The 21,726-nt window shown below is 37.0% G+C and overlaps 1 protein-coding gene across 2 annotated transcripts in view; it reads right to left on the bottom strand.

Annotated features, from left to right (window-relative positions):
- Anapc1 (anaphase promoting complex subunit 1) overlaps positions 1–21,726 on the bottom strand; it is an 82,108-nt gene that overhangs the window by 49,565 nt on the left and 10,817 nt on the right. For both annotated transcript variants that reach the window (XM_010638180.3, XM_033761684.1), the window contains 11 exons: positions 20,657–20,802; positions 20,241–20,461; positions 19,314–19,523; positions 17,118–17,213; positions 13,658–13,748; positions 13,497–13,562; positions 9,603–9,737; positions 6,469–6,609; positions 5,902–5,962; positions 3,450–3,637; positions 1,274–1,348 (listed from right to left, as the gene is read on the bottom strand). In XM_010638180.3, coding sequence (XP_010636482.1) covers positions 1,274–1,348; positions 3,450–3,637; positions 5,902–5,962; positions 6,469–6,609; positions 9,603–9,737; positions 13,497–13,562; positions 13,658–13,748; positions 17,118–17,213; positions 19,314–19,523; positions 20,241–20,461; positions 20,657–20,802 — 1,430 coding nt within the window. The remainder of the gene's footprint in view (positions 1–1,273; positions 1,349–3,449; positions 3,638–5,901; positions 5,963–6,468; positions 6,610–9,602; positions 9,738–13,496; positions 13,563–13,657; positions 13,749–17,117; positions 17,214–19,313; positions 19,524–20,240; positions 20,462–20,656; positions 20,803–21,726) is intronic.

The following is a 21,726-nucleotide window of genomic DNA, read 5'->3' as shown; positions in this document are numbered from 1 at the left end:
GTGACTATATTTATATTTATGTGTATATATATCACATCACACTATCACTCATAAATATGTACAATTATTATGTTAATTTTTAATGTTTAAATAGATGAACATGCTACTTGGAGTTGATCAATATATAGTGTATACATGCATTGAATTATCACATTGCATTCCATAAATTTGTACAACTAAATTAATAGGGCTGTAAGTGGTCAGCGGTAGAATACTTGCCTACCATATACCTAGGTTTGCCCCAAGCACTGCAATAATAATAATAACAACAGTAATGATAAAAGTGTAATATTCTATGGGCTTTTAAAAAGAAAAAATATTTTCAACACATGTAGACAGCAAAGAACTCATGTTCAGAATACATAAGTAATTTCTATACTTCAATATTTTTTTTTTTTTGAGACAGGGTCTCACTATGTAGTTCAGGCAGATCTTGACTCTCACTATGTAGCCTAGGCTGGCTTCAAACTCACAACAATCCTCCTGCCTCAGCCTCCCAAGTGCTGGAATTACAAGCATGCACCAGCATGCCTGGATCAATAAGTATTTTTTAAATCTACCTAAAAATTAGATAAATATTTGAAAAGAAATTACAAAATGATACAGAAATAGCTAAAAGTACAAGAAAAAACATTTAACATCATTGACAATCAAGGAAAGGCAAATTAAAAGCACTAAGAGAAATTACTTCACATACTCAAATGGTTAAAACAAAAAGTGATAACAGAAAACCTTGGCAAAGATGTACAACACAAGGAGCTCTCAAACATTACTGGTCAGAGGTGAGACAGTACAACTAGTCTGCAAACCAGCAACAGCCCAGTAATTTCACTGATAAATATTTATCCAAGAGAAATAAAATTGCTATGTCCACTATGACTTGTTACCAGATGTTAGGAGCACTATTATTCTTAAGAATCCAAAAATGGAAATAGCCTACATATCCATCAGCAGCAGAATGGATAAACAAACTATGGTGCACTCATACTACTCAGCAATAAAAAGGAGGAAGAACTGAACCTTCAACAGTATGAATGAATCTGCAAAACACTGTGCTGAATGAAATTCACAGTAATCTGGACATGATGATTAAAGACAAAAGTGAATGACCTTTCTAAAAAGTTCCTACCACTCAAAATAACTTATTCAATATTAAAATAAATAAAGCAAAAGGTGTTGGAAACAAACAAATTGATAGGAACACCACAGCTGTGGAAGATCAGTACAAGTACCCATAAATTAATTTCTATCGGTAAGAAATAACAATACTTACATCATCGGATCCAGTCTCAGAAGGCCTTGCTTTTTTGGGAGCAATGACAGGAGAAAGTGATCCTTCAAAGTCAAACTGGAAAATAACGCCAAAAGAAAAGTCAAAATCATAAATTTATTACTGTCATTTAGTCAATTTAAAAGGATCCAGAAGAAGTCAGATCTGCTAATTATAGAGACTGAAGAAAACCATTAAAACATTTTTTCACCTAGAAAATCATGGTATAAATCTTTCTTCTAGGTCATCATGAAGATGAAATTCAATCATAAATGTAAAGCATCTAGTATGTTTCCTGCACTCACAGGCACTGAAATCATCATGTCCTGGGCTCTCCATTTGTGTGATGACAATTATATCACACCTTCAGCAGGAAAAGAACCTTTAGGCACATCCGGTTTAGGTTTAGGTTAATAAATACCAAAAATTATTAACAACTCTTTGGTAGAAATGTTGCACTCTGTACATAGATAAATTAAAACAATAAGGGGGGTATTGGTAGAAATGGCACACTCTACATAGATAAATTAAAACAATAAGGGGGGTAAATCCAGACAAAGCAAAATGAAAACTATTTGCCAATGAGGACCATTCATCCCCAGCCTTGATCATAAGGACCAAAGACAGATAACAAGGTTTTAACTATATAATCCTATAAAGAAATGTAAAAGCAATTCAGCCTCAAGAACTGAATTTCAGGCAGGCCACAGTGGCAGTGCCTCTAGCCCCAGCTACTTGAGAGGCTGAGGCAGGATGGCTGCTTGAGCCCAGGAGATGGAGGCTAACTTAGGAAACATACTGAGGCCCTGGCTCTTTTAAATAAGTAAGTTTTTCTTCTTCCTTTAAACCACTGATGGTGAACCTTTTAGAGCTTTCAATGGTAACAGCCCACAGCGGCACGTGTACCATAGGTTCACCACTGCTTTAGACTATCATGCAATAAATACTCCTAAGTCAGCGAGCCATGTCCTTCTTTACAGGAAAACAAAACAAAACAAAACAAAAAACAGTGGGTGCTGAGCATTCCCCGCAACACAAATATGAGAGGGAATCATTCTTGGCCAGGCACTGGGCACATTAACCTGCCTTCATAAACAAATTCCATGGCTCAGTACTACAAAAACTACAAAAAGCTGAAGTGCACTTATTTGAAATGTGTAAGTCCTCTTTCTTTAAGGTTTAATCTTTTCATATGTTAAAAAAAATGAAAAATTGGGGATGAGATAGGTAGCTTCACTGCAACTGTTTAAAAGAAAACTGCCCCCATTATCTCAGGTGAGATTTTTCTCAGTAAACTGTAGAGGGCACCACATATAACACATATACCACCACAGACACAAACTCTCAAAAACAGTGTCCAGGGCATTTATTCATCAAAGGCCATCCACAGGCCTGTCCACATGTCCTGGGAGAGTCATGAACAGAGCTAAACAAAACTCCCTGCCTTGCTAGGATGTCATTACAGTAAGGGGACAAGGACATGCAAACAACATAGATATGTAAAGTATACTAACAGGCAAATGAAAGGGAGTGCAATTCTGTGTGGGCATGTAGTTAAAGATTTATGTGAAAAAGCATGTCCTGGGAGTTATCTCCCAAGCAAAAGGAAATCAGCAGTACTGCAGACATTATGCTGCTGACTTGGTAAATAAGCCATCAAGGGCCTGCAAAGAAGGTAAAAGATACAGCTTTATACTACTAATAGGATAGATACTTGGACTCTTTAAATCCCCCTAGAATCGCCTGCCACCTCACATTCCAAGCAATATGTGTACACAAAGACAGTCTTGCCTGCAGAAAAGAACATTAAACCGTGAGTCAGAATACAAGAGTCTAGCCTGCTTTGAGCAAATCACAAGTCTATAATCTCTGTGATTCAGTTTCTTTATCAACAGAATTACAACTATCAATAATCCCACCACAACTTAAGGTCATTTTTACAAAGATAAGAAATAGTCAAACATGCTGCAGCACACTATAAAAACTCAAAAATATCATTACTAGTAAAATGTTACTATGTATTAAATGACACAAATACCGTAAGTTCTGGTAATATGTGAATAAAGTATACCTATTATTAAACTTTTCTCTTACGTACTCAATAGTTATATTACCAATAGTACAAATATTACATTGATAAATGAATTAATTTATGATGAAAACAACTATATTTACTTACGTTTCGGGTCCATGCTAAGCGGTCTGTGTTATAACCCATCATATTCATGAGGCAAATCACAAATAAATTCCACTCTGAGTGGTAACTGGGTCCTCCTGGAGCACTGTGGACATTGTACCACTTCACAAGCATCTGAACTGCTACTTCCTTTGGCAGGATAAATTTAATCGCTTGCAAACATGTTTGTACTATTAAAAGCAAAGGTTAATTTTACTGAGCTTCCTATGCATGCGTTTCTTTCTCCCTTTTAATAAGACAACTTTTATATTATTACTATGTTAAAAAAAAAAAAAGAAAAACTATACACAGGCCCTGTTACTGTGAAAAGAGAACTGTTATTAAAGAGCCAGTGAGCCAATGCAAACACACCCAGGCAATCATCTAAAACATAAATCAGCTACTAAATTAAACAGGGATTGCAAGAGGTCTGAGGGCAGCTGTCTGATCACTAATTCTGCATCAGAAATAAGTGAGCAAATAGCCCAGTTCACCTGAAACAATCCTGATTCATACTAGCCCAACAGTTAGCAGTTGCTTCCCCTTTCAGTCAAAAATGTCCTGATTTGGGGCCGGGGATTTAGCTCAGTGGTTCCACCACCTGCCTCGCAAGCACAAGGGCCGGAGTTCAATGCCTGGTACCAAAAACAAAGTCCTGATTTGGATAATAAGGGTCACTCTGAAAAACATACAATTTCTACATCAATAAATTTACATGAAACATTGCTTAAATTACTCAGTAAATACATAATATAAAAAACACATACATCCACATATAGCAATGCTTAGTTAGCATTGAGATCCAAATGAGTGAACATTCCTATCAACAAAGCTTTATAACTTTTCATTATTTCTGACAACGTTTAGTTTCTATGATGTCCTCATATAGTATGTCTTAAATGGGTAAGGACAAATACCACGTAAGCTAAACCATTCTTAATGACAGTCACTAGTGTGAACACTGGTTACAGCATTACACTGTCATGTAGTAACCCAGAGGCGATGAGAACTATTGTGAAGGTCCTGGATCTACGTTAGTAGTACTGAGTCTCAAACTGCAACAATTTTATATTCTTATATTCTCTCTTTAGAGAATTAGTTTTGTTTTTTGAGACATGTAATTCAGGCTAACCCTGAACTCACTATGTAGCATAGGCTGGCCTCACCTGGCTCTTTAGGCGTTGTGTTTTGATCTGTCACTGTCACTCAGCCCATCCTCAGCAGCATATATTGTTCATCACCAATCTGCTATGTGAACACACATAGCAGATTGGAAGCAAACAGCAATCAATGTTAGATAACCAAATAGCCAAGTATGTCACAGTTGAGTACAAAGTAAGTGTAAACCACTACATGTTGCACAAAGTCTCAGAAACCCTTTATAAACACATTCACTTCCCTGCATCAACTATGTGACTTCTAGCTGGCTTGTAAAAATATAAGATTTTATTTTGTTTTTATCGATTTCCTCCCTTCTTATTTGTTTTTATATATTTTATTTTAGGTACTTGGTTCTGCAATTCTTACCTAAAAATACCTTTGAGAAAAGCAAGGAATCTTTGTACAAATTTAGAATATCATTTACCAAACACAAAAAAAAAGGTTCCTAAAATTAAGTCATTCTACTCTACAATCTGCCAATGCCTGGCTTTGGTAGTTACATTCTGAAACTAATACATCATGAACATTATTATACAGGCATTCTTATATTTCTTGGCAAATTCAACTGTAACATTTTTTTTACTATTCTACATTCAGAAATATTCTCCGCTACTATCTTCCAAATTGCATTTCAGTCATAATGCAAGCAGACACTAATATTTCTAAAAATACCTGTGTACCTGTGGTAGGTAGCATTTTGACTATAATACTTTGTATCTAATCAAGGCAACTGTGTTAGTTTTACAATTTACCTAAAAATTCAGAAATTTACTTTAAGATTAAAAACATCATTAAATATGTCAAGAAATATTTTAATTGCTTAGGCTGCCTGTTCCACGGATTTTCTTGGGAGAGGCATGTCCCTCCCTGTGTGTAATCTCACTGCATGGTACTGTGTTTCTCAGCCTAAGAAGCTCAGAGGAGCCAGATTCAGAGGTCCATACCTATAGTCCTCCCACTTGGGAGAATAAGACAGGAGAGGCACTTAAGCCCAGGAGTTCAAAGCCAACCTGGGAAAAATAATATGACCTTGTCTCAAAAAAAGCATCTCAGAGAAAGAGAACGAGTGTTATCTTCCAACTGTACTCCAACCTCAGTGCACATGGAGCACACACGGCAAAGCACTCCCCGGCCATTTACAGCTTCTCTACAAAATGAAAAACCTGATCCAGTGGCTTCAACAATAGCAAAATAATTTTTAGAATCCCAATTACTGGTGTAAATCAGCAATTACTCCAAACCGTATATCTCCAAATAAGAATACATAAAAGTGAAGTCTGACTCTCACTCATACCTAATTCAGAGGTAGCAACTTCAGGAATAGTGATCCTAACCATGGAGCCATTACTCAGTTCCTAGAGAAAAGAATGGAAACAAGAAAATATAAAAATAATTTAAGCATTCTAAGCCTTGGAATGTTTTCAAAACAGATGGTTCTATAAAGCAAAATTCAATAAAATAAATGAAAAATATTTTTTCAAACAGAAATATACACTTACAAATGTGCTCATTTGTAAAACATTTCCAAAAATCCTAGTACAATATTACTCAAAAGTCCTAATTTTTATATAAACACTAAAAGTTACTATCATCAAAAGTGATTTACTTTCAATGAAAAAACAAAAGCCATAATAATATGCAATTCAACTGCTGGAACATGCTTGTTTTCAATACATTTTTAACAAGAAACTTCAGAAAACCTAAGCAGAATTAACAGTAAAATAGTACCAAAATGACATAATACATTTTAAAACTCATGAGAATTTTTTTCATTTTTCAGACAAAATTCTACATCATGACAAATTTGAAATGTCAGATATATTTATTTGGAACACCACCTAATCTTTTAAAAGATACTTACTAGAGTTACTCTGTTATGGACAGGATCTCTGACAGAATGAATGTAAGTTCCAAACTGTTGGAAAGTACAGTCCTCATTATAGAGAGAGTCATGAAGTTTTGAAGAATCCCTCAGTTCTGGAACCGGGGACAACAGTACTACCTGTAAGTTACAAACATAACATAATTGAAGTACTTTTGAAGAAATTAAGGATAAAAGAAACAACTTTTGTTTTAGACATATAGTCTAAAAAATGACTACATGTAATGATTTAAAAGTCATTTTGCTCTATTATCAAGTAGTTTGCAGCAGACCAAGGTCTTGACAGAAAACAACTACAAAAGGAAGTTAAAACAATAAAGTATCTGACTGATAGGATAGATATGGAGGCAACTTGGACTAAGGGACTAAGATCTAAGCAAGAAGGGAACCAGAGGAAGGAGACAGTCTGACCTGCTTTCCTTGCTTTGGGATTTACATAGGGGCAGGAGGTAGATGGACAGGCTGACAATGCAGGAAAACTGTGGCTAAGAGGAAGGGAAAGAAGCAGCACTTTGGGCAAACTTACAGAGCCAGAGACATAGGAGGCAGACATGACTTTAGGAAGTCAGAAGCAATCCAGAGAGAAAGGTGAAATGAGACCAGTACTTACAGGCATTTCCTCTATAGCCAAATTACTTATTTAAAGATATAAGAATAACATTTTTTTTTTTTTTTTGTATATTGGAAAGCAAACTCATAACCTTGCACTTGTTAGGCAGGCGCAGTGCCACTGAGCTAAATTCCCGGCCCACAATTATGTTCTTAACTACAGATATGAAACAGAAAACAAACAGCCTTTATTTGGTTGTTTTTTAGTACTGGGGATTGAACTCAGGACCTTGTACTCGCCAGGCAGGCACAGTGCCACCGAGCTACATTCCCAGAAAAGTCTTTGTTATTAACTACCTAATCTTACATCTCTGGTCATGGCCACTGACCCTTTTTATACTACTGTAATTCAATCTACAATACATCTCTAAGTGAATCCTTTTTTTTTTTGGTACTGGGGATTGAACTCGGGTCCTTGTGCTTGCGAGGCAGGCGGCAGAACCACTAAGCTAAATCCCCAGCCCCTCTAAGTGAATCTTAACACTGACGGCCAATAAAACCTAAGACATATTTATTACAGTCTAGCTTGTACTTCAAACAGTTACCAAAAAAGTTCAGCTCCACATCTAGAAGCACAACCTGCCAGTTATTGAGAAAGCTACTGGGCAGTGCTTAGATGGTCTCTTATGACTTCACAGCTAGCAAAAAGACACTAACTATATTTAGCTTTATGGAAATCATTTTGACTATACTGGGACTGAACTCAGGACCTTCACACTGAGCTACATCTCAAGTCATTTTTTTATTACTTTGAGACAGAGTCTCTCTAAGTCACTAGTTGCCCAGTCTGGGCTCTAACTTGTGATTCTTCTGATTCAGCTTCCCACAGTACTAGGATTACAGGCATGACTCACCACACCTGTCTAAAAACCAGTTTTATTATGTAAGAAACTCTTCCAAATCACATGAAAACCTCTGACACTTCTGAAAGTTCTCCATATGCACTGACTTGTATGGAAAAAGTTCAACGTGGCACATATTTAATTCTGATAAACTTGGCAGCACTAACTTTCCCTTTAAACTAGTCCTAAATGTCTGTACTTAGATGTTCCTCACATACAGACTACTTTTCTTTAGGCTTCCTAACTCAGTAAGCACAGGTACCTGCCAATATTGCTCAGAGAATTCTGGGTCTTGTTCCACAGCACCTCTCCAACCATGTACAAAACTAGCCAGCAGACAAACTGTCACTTATACCTTTCCAGCCACCTCCTTTCTGTAGATACTGCCTTCGCTCAGACCTTTTCTGCATTTCACAGGCCTCACGTGGAGTCTAATTGATGTTCAGCCCCAAGATAAACTTATCTAAAACAGACCATGACACTCAAAACTCCTTCCTCAAAACAACCTACAATCTCTGGCAACTGCATTGAGAATAAACCACCTTTTTCATCCTTTCTCCCATTAAGAACATATCAGCTTGGATATGAGGGCGATCTGGCTGCAACATGTTATCCCACTGAGCCAGGGCTGATTCGGCTGACTAGGAGGGTGTCCTCTTCCTTCCTCACTGCTCCATGTGTATCCCTCCCGAAGCTGTGTGCTCGGTCAAAGAGGATGACCACCCCCGATAGAGGAGGACCATTTCCTTGGTCAAGGTTATACAAGTAGCTACACTCCCCTCCAAACAAGCTCTTAAGAACATATCAGCTTTATGATCATGAATGAGTAACTTCCAGGTACCTCAATGTATCCATTTATAAAACAGTATCACAATACTACCTTCTCAAAGAAATGAGCTGTTCTAAGCGCTTAAATGTTAATACTGATAAAGCACTTAAACCAGTGCCTTGCATATAGAAAATGCTCCAAAAAAATTAACATCCCATTCCCTGTCCTACTGCACCCAAATGACTACTTAAAAATCTTCGGCCAGGGATTTAGCTCAGCAGTTCGGTGGCCTGCCTTGCAAGCGCAAGGACCCGAGTTCAATCCTCGGTACCAATAAAAAAGAAAAAAAACAAAAAAACAAAAAGCTTCATTCCACAGATGTGTGTGTTAGCAGATGGAGATACAACCATGGATATAAAAATGGCCTACACTCTCCTGCCTTCATGCCTTGGCTTGTGATTTTTCCTCTGTCCAAATGACCTTTCTAAAGACAGATACACTACTTAGCCTCTAGGTCCAGGCCAAGTCTAGCCTGTCATGGGAGATGAGGCTGTGGTTCTGCCACATCATCAGGTGAGAATGCATCTTCCCAGCAGGGAACCTGCTACAGTACTCTCGGTTCTTCATTTGTAAGTCTTAACCATCTACTTTAAGTTATAATTTCTTACACAGATAGAACTTGCCCAAGATCCCTGAATAGAAAGAATGCAGCATTTTCATTTCTCTACCACACACATCATGAAGATGGTCAACATATGGTAACTATCATTTGCATCTGAAACCACTTAATCCCTAAGTGTTACATAAAATCACGTTAACCATGAAAAAACTAATATTTACAAAATTTCTTTAAGACAATATAAATTTTTGAAAACAGCTAATTCATTTCTTACCTCGTCCAATGACCCAAGTAATTTGCTAAGAGGTTTGGGAGTACTAACACTGTCCAGTGGTGTGCTGGGCCGAGGCATTGTGCTGGACATCATCAGGGAAGGCGCTGGCAGGCCAGGAATAAAGACTTTCCCCACCTTTGAGCAAAAGAAAGACATGGAAAAAGATGTTGGCTTTACTGAATGCATCATATTCTTCAATAAAATGTTAGGGCACATATGACGCATGATCAAAAAATACAGTGACTATCTAAATTATTTTTAAGCATTTATTACAGTAAAAGATACACTGCTATTAATGCCCCTCACTTCATACACACATATCCTATCATTCTTGCCACTTTCTGAAGCAGTTCTGGAAGTCCTCTCTTATAAGTACCTTTAGTTGCTCTCTTGTGGCTGCCTTAATGTCCTGAATCGACTTAAAATATTTACTTCTCATGGTCATTTTGACATTGGAAGAGCCAGAAGTTTTTACAAGCCAGCCTTTCCACTGGATTGGCACTTGGCAACAGCACTCACTGTACTTTTCATCATAACTAGTAAAGCACTCAGGAAAGAGGATTTCCAGAACTGCTTCAGAAAGTAGTAAGAACAATGGGATAAGTGTGTTCAAGGTGAGAGGGATTAATGGCAGTGTTTTTGCTGTAATACATTTCTTTAATTATATAATTAATTTAAGCATTCACCATATATTTTGATCACACTCTATAAGCATGTTTCTTTTGATAGGTCAGAGTGTATGTTCAAAAACACAACTTAAAAACAAACAGAATCAGTACTTTAACAATCTTTCAAATCCCGTGAAGCAACTACAAATACCTTAGCATAAATTCTCTTGTCTGACTTCTCTTCATTAAAAACTTTATTTGCAGGAAAGAGGAAAAATATTAATATAGTCAAGACTTCATACAAAATGAGGTCTTGTACAGTATGTTTTTTGCTACCTTACTGGTGAATAAAGACTTCAGAATAAAGCTTTCAGAAGATATAAGCAATTATCTTGCTAAGTCTTAAGGCAGAGAGAACCAATTACTCTCAAAAGCTAAAAAAAAATAAAACTGAATGATGCTTAAGAAATTAAATCTAACTTAATTCAAACTTTACTCTCCAGCTCACCATCTCTGTCTCCCATCAAAGACGCTATTCTAAAACAAGCTTTCCATAAAGTAGAATAAATTCATCACTGACCTTAAAAGAACATGCGGGCAATCCACACTAACCACCTGGTATTTTAACTATCTGTAGGGTTCTCAGGAAAAAAACAATAAAATTTCACATCCATATTGGGTAAAAATTTGATGAGACTAAAGGGAGATGCTTAGAACTAATGTGAAATTAACGGAAGCTAAAAAATAAAATTCTTAGGCTTAAAAAACAGAAACAATAATGAGAACTAATATACTACATAAGTTTTTTGAAGCTATCTAACTCTTGGTTCGTGAAATGATGGAATAAGCATATTCCACATTATTTCTTCCATTAATAACCAAACTGAAAAAAATTAAAATATGCTCAAAATTTATAGTTCAACTAACAAGAGACTCTGAGAAGTGGGGACAAAAGATAGAATAATTAGGAACCTAAGACCCAGGAGTGACCTAATGAATTCAGTAGGTTTTTTTTTTTTAACTCCTTACATAATCAGTCCCAGGATTTTCAAAGGGCCTGCAACTGAGACATGCTCACGGCCACAGACACAAGAGGCTCCAAGAAACCTTGTTTTTCTAGTGAAAGTACTGGCAAAAGTGTGACCAAGCAGGTCAGAAACACTTCCACTATCCCTGCCCTACTGTGAAGCAAACGTTACCCAAAACATACGTACTTCCTTCACTGGGAACCATGGCCTGGAACAGTATGCCCAGACTCCTGTCTTTCATTCTCACTCTGCAATAACCAGGAGGCACTCTGCCCCTCGCAGAGCATGCAGCCAGATCAGGCTCACACCCCTGCTCTGCAGGAAGGGGGTAACATCCCTTCCCTCTGCATCAGGCACTGCTGCTACAGAGACTGCAGACAGAGCCCTAACGTTCAGTGCAGGAGGCTACAATTCTCCATGTCCCATTCTGCGCAGTGGCTACAAATGGGGCAGAAGCCCTGGCTTTCATCCTTATCCTCTAATAGCACAGAAACAACACAGATTGAAAAATAAAGAGATTCAGGGACTTGCATATAGGACAAAAATAAAATAGCTAACATTCATATTATTAGAGAACCAAGGAAGGAAAAAAGGTGGGGAAGTGAAAACATTTGAAAAATTAATGCCTAACAGGACACTCTGTAAACTGTGATGCCATTTAAAATATACATTTATAGCCAGGTGTGATGGCACACACTAGTAATCCAGCACTCTAGAAAACTAAGCCAGGAGGACCCCAAGTATAAGCCAGTTGAGGCAACTTGGCAAGACTCTGTCTCAAACTAAAAACACCTTTTTAAAAAAGGGGGTGGAGTTATAGCTGAATAAAGAGAACCTGGGTTCAAACCCTAGCACCAAGAGAGTGAGAGAAAAAAGTATTTAAGCACTAAAAATACTGAAAATATATTTCCAAATATGTCTAAGCACTTCACAAACTGAGTGACCTAGAAATGTGAGAAGCTGTGAGAACTAACGGGTTTAAACCCAAAGAAATTCATACCAGTCACATGGTAAAATTTTTTTAAAAGGGGGGAAAATCTTAAAAGCAACCAGAAAAAATGAGAAGTATTAATTATTACAAGAACAAAACAAGAGAAAAGACTTCTTATCAGAAATCAGGGAAGCCAGGAAGAAGGGGCAAATGCTCAAAGAAGAGACCTGTCATCCCAGCACCCCATGCAATGCCAGCAAATTATTCTTCAGGAATGAAAGTGAAATGATGTTCTTGGGCTGGGGATTTAGCTCAGTGGCACCGAGCCTGCCTCGGAAGCAAAAGGACCCAAATTTGAGCCCCAATACACTCCCAAAAAAAGATGTTCTGAGATGAAAAAACATTACAAGGTATTAAAGGCAGTGGACGCGTACTAAGCAAGTAACCAAAGAACAAAAGAAGATGACTCAAAAAGAAAGGAAATAAAAAATTTTTAAATAAAAAAATCTGGAATATAAGAATAATTTTTATATAATTTTAAAACTATGTTTGATATTTAAAACCAAAAGCCGTAACATTGTGGTTCACTAGGTACAGGTAATATTTAAGAGAATTAAATCATAGAGTAAAACAACCTAATAAGGTATTATGTTGGTAAGAGCAGTCAGGGATAGCTTATCTGAATACTCCATTATTCCTCAAATGGTGTGTGTGTGTGTGTGTGTGTGTGTGTGTGTGTGTGTGTGTGTATTTAAATTTCATAATGTAAATTTGCTAAATATATTATGCTGTATATAAATCTCAGAAATGCTGAAAAAGAAAGATGCAGCCAAAGTATTTAACATAATGAAACTTACCAAAACATTGGTACTCACCAAAGCTACTCCTACATCAATTTCAAAACAGTTGATAGTTTTCAGTTAAAAATATATGTACAGTCATTCCCATTTGCGCTATGCTAACACTGCCAATTCATCTAATGGCAATGAGCCCTAGCACTCCAAATTAAGACCAGCAAGCATTATCTTGTTGTTGTTGTTGTTGTTGTTTTTGAAACAGGGTATTGCATGTAGTCCAAGCTTACCTTGAACTCACTATGAAGCCCAGGTTTGCCTTGAACTGGTGGCAATCCTCCTTCCTCATCCTCCCAAGTCCTGGGATTACAGGCGTGTATGTGCCACCACATCTGGCTCAGAACCAGCTAACATTGGAAACTTCATTTTCAACTTAATCTTCTCCCAAATTGTGCATGGAGGAATGTAACAAATTTTAAATGAAGGAGGGAGGCCTACTACATAAAAAACATGAGGTGTCACTTGGTACTTACCCGAACCACACCTGTGTACAGCACCAGGTTTCCACTGCCTTCCAGGATCAGCATGGTGTCGATTTTCTTTAAAAAAAAAGACAAAAACTCCTTTTCTGATCTGAGAAAATTAGTAATTTTGAAATAACTTTCAAATTCTGAAGAAATGTGTGTGCATTTACCTCCACTGGTGCTGCATCCTTTGCATGTATGTTGGTGACAGAGCCAAAGATGAGCTGGGTTTTATCATTGCTCTCTTGAAACTTTACACAGCTAACAGTAAAATAAAAAAATAAAATATGGACACACGCAAAAACCTAGACAAGTCTTAAGAGGATTATACTGAATGAAAAAGACAGTTTTGAAAGATTAAACACTGAATGATTCCATTTATGTAATATTCTCAGATGGCAACATTACAGCAATGGAGAACAGATGATCAAAGATTAACAGTAGAAGGGAATATGGAACAGGGGGCATCCTGGGATAATTGTTCAAGGTTGGCACTGAGAAAGGTGTTTGGATTGTAGGAGCATTTACAGAAATCAACACATGTGAGAAGACTGTAAGGAATCATTAACATACATGTATAAATGAGTATATGTAAAATTGATGAAATCTGAAAGGTGTGTGGGTCATATTAATTTCTGGTTTGATAATGTAGCATAGGTATGTAAGATGTTAACTCTTGGGGGAAAAAAGAGTGCAGGGTACAAAGAACCTCTTTACTATTTGAAATTTCCTGTGATCTCTAATTATTTCAAAATGAAAACATAAACAAATGGCCAATGACCTGAATAGATACTTCACGTAAGAAGATAAAGGAATGTCTAATAACATATGAGAAGACAACCAACATGAGAAGGCATTAGGGAAATGCAAATTTAAACCACTTCATATCCACTAATATGGCTATACTCAAAGATACTGACAATATCCAAAGTTGTCTTTCACCATGAAGTAAACTAAAAGTGAAGTGGATCAAAGATCTAAATATTAAAACAGAAACACTAAACTTGCTGAAACAGAGGTTAGGTAGAACTCTTGAAGACACTGGCATAGGAAGAGACTTTCTGAACAAAACCTCAGTAGCACAGGAACTAACGCAAAGAAGGCCAAAATGACCTGAATAGATACTTCACGTAAGAAGATAAAGGAATGTCTAATAACATAATGAGAAGACAACCAACATGAGAAGGCATTAGGGAAATGCAAATTTAAACCACTTCATATCCACTAATACGGCTATACTCAAAGATACTGACAATATCCAAAGTTGTCTTTCACCATGAACTAAACTAAAAGTGAAGTGGATCAAACATCTAAATATTAAAACAGAAACACTAAACTTGCTGAAACACAGGTTAGGTAGAACTCTTGCAGACACTGGCATAGGAAGAGACTTTCTGAACAAAACCTCAGTAGCACAGGAACTAACGCAAAGAATCAACAACTGGGATCTCCTCCTACTAAAAAGTTTCTGCACTGCAAGAGAAACCAAGAATTAAGAGATAACCTACAATGTGGGAATAAACTTTTATCAGCTGTTTCTCAGACAAAGGACTACTATCTAGAACATATAAAGAACTTAAAAAAACAGCCCCCCCAAATATAAAGACCCAATTCAAAAATGGGCATCTGAAATGAACAGAAATTTCTCAAAGAAATAGAAACAGCAAATAAACACATGAAAAAATGTTCAACATCATTGATCATTCGACAGATGCATATGAAAACAACACTGAGATTCTACCTCGCCCCAGAAAGAATGGCTGCTATCAATAAATCAATCAATAACAAATGTTGGCAGGGTTGTGCGGAAAAAGAACGTTGGTGGGGGAGGGTGAAGGGAGGGTGGGGACAAGGGGAAAAAAATGAGAACCAAGACCTGGCATGTAAAGGTATAAGATCCCAGTAATGAATGTAACTGTACCGTCTACCTAGAATGTACCAATAAATTAAATCAAAAAAAAAGAATGTTGGTGGGAGGGCAGACTGCTGCAAGCACTATGGAAATCAGTATGAAGATATCTCAAAACCTAGGATTAGCCAGGGATTTAGCTCAGTGGTTCCACTGCCTGCCTCACAAGTGCAAGGATCCAAGTTCAATACCCACTACCAAAAAAAAAAACAAAATGAAACTAGAATAGAGGTACCATTTGACCCAGCTATTACTCTGCTGGGTATCTTCCCAAAAGAATTTTTAAAAAATCATACCACAGCGATGTATGCACACCCATGTTTATAGTGGCATCATTTATAATAGCTAAAACTTGGAAACAACCCAGTTGCTCATCAAGTGGAGAATGGATAAAGATGCAATTTTTTTATAAAATGCGGTACTACTCAGCCATAAAAAAATGAGAAACTAGAGACATTTAAAGCTAAATAGATGCACACTGAGGCCATACTCTTAAGTAAAATAAATAGAACACACATGTAAATACCAAATAGTTTCTCTGGTGTGAGAACCTGAGAGTATAAATAAGAATCAAAATGTAAAATAGATAATGTGAAACAGGAAGAAAGGGTTTAAAAGGGAGGAAGAAGTGGGAGGAGTAGGGTAAAGAAAAGAAAGGAAAGGAAAAAAATATGAGAAAATGAAAAACAAAGTCTTTGTAAATAGGGAGGGCGGAAGGGTTCAAGGGAGGGCAGGGGAATGGGAAAAAAAATAAGAACCAAGATATACTATGTAAAGGTACAAGTTCCCAATGATGAATGTCATATTGTATACCTAAAATGTACCAATAAACTTAATGAAAAAAAAGAAAAATGAACACTCATACGTGAGTGGTAAGAATGTAAAATGCTACAGCCTACTTGGAAATCAACTTGGCAATTACTTATAAAGTTAAACAGGAACTTACCATTCATCACAAAAAATTAAAATTATGTACATCCACAAAGACCTCTGCTCAAATGTTCACAGAGGAATTAATTCACAATTGTCAAAATAGGAAAACCAACCAAAACCATTAACTGATGGACAGATAAACAAAACGTGGAATATCTAAATAAGAGACTACTACATCGAAACAGCAATGAATTTTTCATATGCATTACAACATGGTGAACCCTAAAAAGCATAGTAAAAAGTAAAAAAGCTTACCCAAAAAAACTGCAAGTATGATTTTATGACTATACAGTTGTATTTATATAAAAAGGTCCTGAACAGACTAACTATAGAGGCAGAACATCTATAAAGTTGCTGGAAGTTAGCAATGAAAATGAGACTGACTGTAAATGGGCACACAGGCATCTTTTTATGGTGATAAGAGTATTTCAGTTAGATTGTGGTACCTGGGCACGGTGGCACTGAGGCCCGACAATTCCAAGTTTAAGCCTACCTTGGGCAAGGTAGCAAGGCCATGTCTCAATTTTAAAAGGGCTGGGGATGTGGCTCACTGTAGAGGTTCTGGGTTCACTCCCAGTACCAAAAAGCAACAACAGATAACCTGAATTGTTGTGATGGCTGCATAACTGTAAATTCACTAAAAATTATTATATACTCAAGACATCTCAAGTTTATGACATACACTGTTTCTCAATAAAACCAATCAAGAAAAAAAGAATAGGAGACAAGGAAGAAAGGAGGAAAGATTCCTAAATTATTTACAAAGAAACGATGAGAAATAGACATACCGTAACTGGACCTGTGACTCCACTAAAAAGCATAAGAATTTTTGTCCACATAGGTCAGATGTAATAAATACCTTTGAGGCCTGTGAATTTTTCTCTCTGCAACAGATATATTAATAAAGAAATTGTCAGTACTGATCCAAAAAAATCTACCTCGTAACTACTGCAAAAACCTTTGAAGATATTCAAGAAACTTAAAAGCTATTTAAATCATGAATAACCCTGAAGACACAAACACACTTGTATGCACTCAACGTAACGACCTATGTGTGAGATGGACTACGACTTCTTCCTCCCAGGGTTAATCTCTCCACTTGTGTTCCTTTCTGGTTTCTTGTCCAGCAATCATCTCTTTCCCCCTGTATGTACTTTTAATGCTTTCCCCGCTGTTAGTCCTAGCAGCCTATTCTCTCCAATTTTAAAGTTTCAAAATAAGGTAAACTAAATATTAAATTACATAAAAGGATTAACTTGTAATTTGGTGGAAGAAAAACATGGTATTATGACAAAGTCACAAAATGTCCTTACTAGTTAGATACACGCCAAGGCACACAGGGGTAAAATTTCACGAAGACTAATTTTCTTTAATTTAGTTCAGCAAAACTAAAACTCTTCTCAACTCTTAAGACTTCCACTAGCTAATTCTATATCCTCATCCTCAAAGGTAAACTCTTTAAAAATAGTTCAAATGTTTATGTTCACTTCCTCAGGCCTCAATTTACTTTTTTCTAACCTGCTTCCCCTACCACCCTCCAATCCTTAAACACGCTGGCCAACGTCACAAGTGAACTCACTGCCCTCTGGGGACATCTCCCTCTCAGAGGCGCAGTGCAGTGACACCTGGCAATACTGGCACCTCTTTCTTCTAGAAATGCACTTTGTATGTTCTGTGATACTCCTTGCTGCCAACCCCATTTGACCTTCTGGTTTTGTCTTTCTGCAGTAGCTTGGCCTTTTTTCACCCCTGCCTACAAATTCTAAATAAGCAAGACTTTAGTCTATGTCTCTCTTGTGCTTCTATACCACTAGATTTTAATTGTTTGGAGGTCATAACCCCTTCGAGAATCTAACAATTATTAAAGGTCTCTGTTTAAGAAAAGGTCTACACACCACACACCACTCATACATGATGACTGAACACAATCCCAGAGAGTTAACAGAGCCTCTGGAACTGCAAGCTTCTCTGCAGGTCCTCCTGGAACCCCAGGAACCTGCTCCTACACACTGCAGAAACTGTAACCCCCTATCTGGTCTCAAAGACCAGTGACAAGCCTACAACTCCCTTCTTTATTGCTCTACTCTTTCCCTTGTGTTTACAACACAGAGAACAGGCCTAAAGGGAAACCCTTCTCCCAAGTCTCCCCATTTTTGTTCTCTTCCTTCCCATGCACAATCCAAAGTAGGAATTTGTGTTCTGACCTCGGCTGCCTATTATGGCTCTCCTCATTACCTGAAATACCTCCTCACCTTTCCAAAGCCCTACACCTAGAAGTACTTAGGGCCTACTGCATCACCATCCTTCAGCTGTCTCTCTCTTAAGGACAGTAACAGTAACTTACTTGGCCGACTAATTAACATATACACTGGCATATGGCTGAATAAATGAATTATTAAAGACAACATAAAAAGAGAAAGATCACATAGGACAGTGACCTAAACTACGTTTCCCAAAACAACACAGCTGACACTCAACTAACACAAAGATAAACTTAGGAAAAATGTCATTTGAGAGGCTAAGGCAGGAGTTCAAGGTCAACATTGGCTACAGAGAGTTCACCAATGCTGGCCTGAACTACACAGCAAAACTCTGTCTCAAAAAAAATAAAATCTTAAGAAAAGTACTACAAACCCAAATTTCCTAATCTATAGAAATTAGCTGTTTCTCCTTAAATCATCAAACTCAAACCTCAGATTACTACTACTAAAGAACTATCAAATAACAAAATATCTTATGACCATCTTAGTATCGTTACTATCTACTACTAAAACTTATGGCCATATATATATTAAAACCTGATTATTTTAAAAGGTAGTGTTAAGAAAAATATCTTTTTTTTCTTTTGCAGTGAGGGAAATTGAACACAGGGCTTTGCACATGGTAAGCCAGGGTTCTACAACTGGGTTCTGTAACCTAACAGCAAATAGCTTCCAAGACTTTAGCAATGTTTCTCTTTAAATACAAAATTATATACTCCAAACCTTAAGTTAGTAATTGTTTCTGTCCACAAATGATCAATGCACAATTCAGGAACAATCGGCTCTGTCTCTGGTGCAAGAAAGGAACCACTGGAATTACTATTTGGAGAATGAGAAATGTTCTGTCTCTTTGGAGACTGGTTATGGCTTGAAAGGCTGAACCTCTGCACCCCTGAAAAGGAGTGCACACCCAAGGCAGGAGAGTGAGCACGGCTGCAAAACAGACAGAGAGGGAGGATGACACAGTTAACAAGGCAGGCTCACATGATATTTGTTCCAGCAATACTTCCCAAAACTATGTAGAGAAAAGCATTCCTGCACAATTCTAATCAGAAATTAAAATTTTTACAAAGGAACACTTATTTCAGTGGTTGATGCCAATGTGCTTTACTACATTCTGAAAGTTAGAATTTTTGGTAAAATAGTAATACAAAATTTTAAATCCAAAGACTCATTTTGTTCTCAGAAAATGTATTGTTAATATTACTCAAAAAGTCTAAAGCATGCTCCTATAGTCAGATAGATATATACATATTGACAAAACTACATCCCTGTAGCATTGTATGTAAATCACAAAAAGATATATACATGTATCAGAAGATACACAGCTATCAATGATCAACAGAAAAACTAATATAAATTAAGGCGAAAGAAAACTATCACAATATTTTTGAAATACCCAACAAACTGCTGCCACACTGATTAAAAAAAAATGCTATAACAGCACAAGCAGCTTCTGGATATGACTCATCAAAGAGAAATGACACAGTATACTTCTTAGAAGTCTTAGCACAATTGGGATTATAGCTATTTCCCCTAAAAATACCCAAGACTTGTCAACAAAAATTTTAAATCCTTCAAAACCTAAGAGAAAGCTACAAAAGGCATCTGTTGATTGGGACTGCGTTTAAAACAAGGAGACACTTCCACCTTAGAGCCGCCATGTTGGAGATGGAAGGTGACCGAGAGTGCAGGCTGGGTGAGGAGGCTGAGCGGCTCTGGCTGTGAATGGAGGAGTAATTCTGGAAAGGTGACGCCACAGGGGAATCGCCTTTGGACAGGCTTCTCAGATGTGCTGTGAGGGAGCTGCTAGTGGCCACATTCTGTGGGGTTCCTCCCTGTTCAGAGAACTTTAGGACAACATTCTCTTCCTTAAGTAAAAATGAAGAGAAAAAATAGTAAGAATAAAAAAGCAATTTTCTTGTGAGAATGCAGGGTAGATATCAGGACACAATACTTTTTCTTTTGTAAGTTCAGTCTATTGCACAAATGATTCATCCACAAACATGTGACAGTGTTCAGCATTAACTACCTTTCATATTAAGGAGGAATGGCCTTACCCTTACCTCTGCTCTGACTCTCCGGAGAGTCCACACGGAATGCGCATTCTGGACAGTATCATAGGTCATTACAATGGAAGGGTCAATGTTGAGGAACACAATTTTCATGGCTTGATCTACAACATACTGTACCCGTGATGAACCAAAAAGACCTTAAAAATAGAAACAATCAGGCATAAAACAATGGGTTTCATAAGACTGAGCTGTAGGAATCAAGTTCTTAAAATTCCTCAAGATATACAGAAAGCAAGGCAATTAAATTAAAGTACAAACCATTAAATATTGTGTAATTAACCCTGAATATTTAATAAAATTACTTTGGACATCAATTTCTCTAAAATCTATTAAAGATGAAAACATTTAAAGTTTCAACTTTACATGCACGCAATTGAATGCTGAATATCAGCGCTGACTCGATTAAATTCATCAGACTCCTTCAACAACCAACTTACTTATAAACTGCCTTCAGCTACTTGCAAAGCCTGATTTCCTTACTGGTTTTTTCCTTCTGTATAACTCTGTTTTCTATAATAACTAATCAAGCAGTGCTTAACAGTATACCACTTTTCCTACTTTATAGTTAGAGCTGTAAAATAAGTTTTTTGCCTACTGAGTTTAGCTTTTACTTCTAAAATACCATGGATTGGTTTTTATATACTTACTTGACAGCTTCCTAAAAATGCTTCCCTTTTCAGTTAAAATATTGAACCACATAAATTATTTTATAAAAATATTACGTTTGAAAGGAATAATTATCACTCACTCCTATTAATACTCCTGATTTTGATTTGTTTGAGATAGGGTCTCACCATGTTTCCCAGATAGCCTAATCTCCTGGATTCATGCCAGCCTCCTGCCTCCACCCCCTGACTAGTTGGGACTATAAGTGTGCACCAGTGCTCCCAGCTTCTTTCACAGGCTTTTACAAAATTAGAATCATACTGTATTTAACAGTTGTGTATCCTACTGTTCCTAATATCCTACATTATGAATAAGCAACTCCTGAGGCCATTACACATTACTACAAAACACAATCAACAATGGCTCTATACCATTTAATCACAGGCTCTAATATG

Source organism: Fukomys damarensis, unplaced genomic scaffold (genome assembly GCF_012274545.1).
Source record: "Fukomys damarensis isolate Sample0158 unplaced genomic scaffold, DMR_v1.0_HiC HiC_scaffold_9, whole genome shotgun sequence".
Taxonomy (NCBI): Eukaryota; Metazoa; Chordata; class Mammalia; order Rodentia; family Bathyergidae; genus Fukomys; species Fukomys damarensis.
This window is presented reverse-complemented; position numbering and strand designations above follow the sequence as displayed.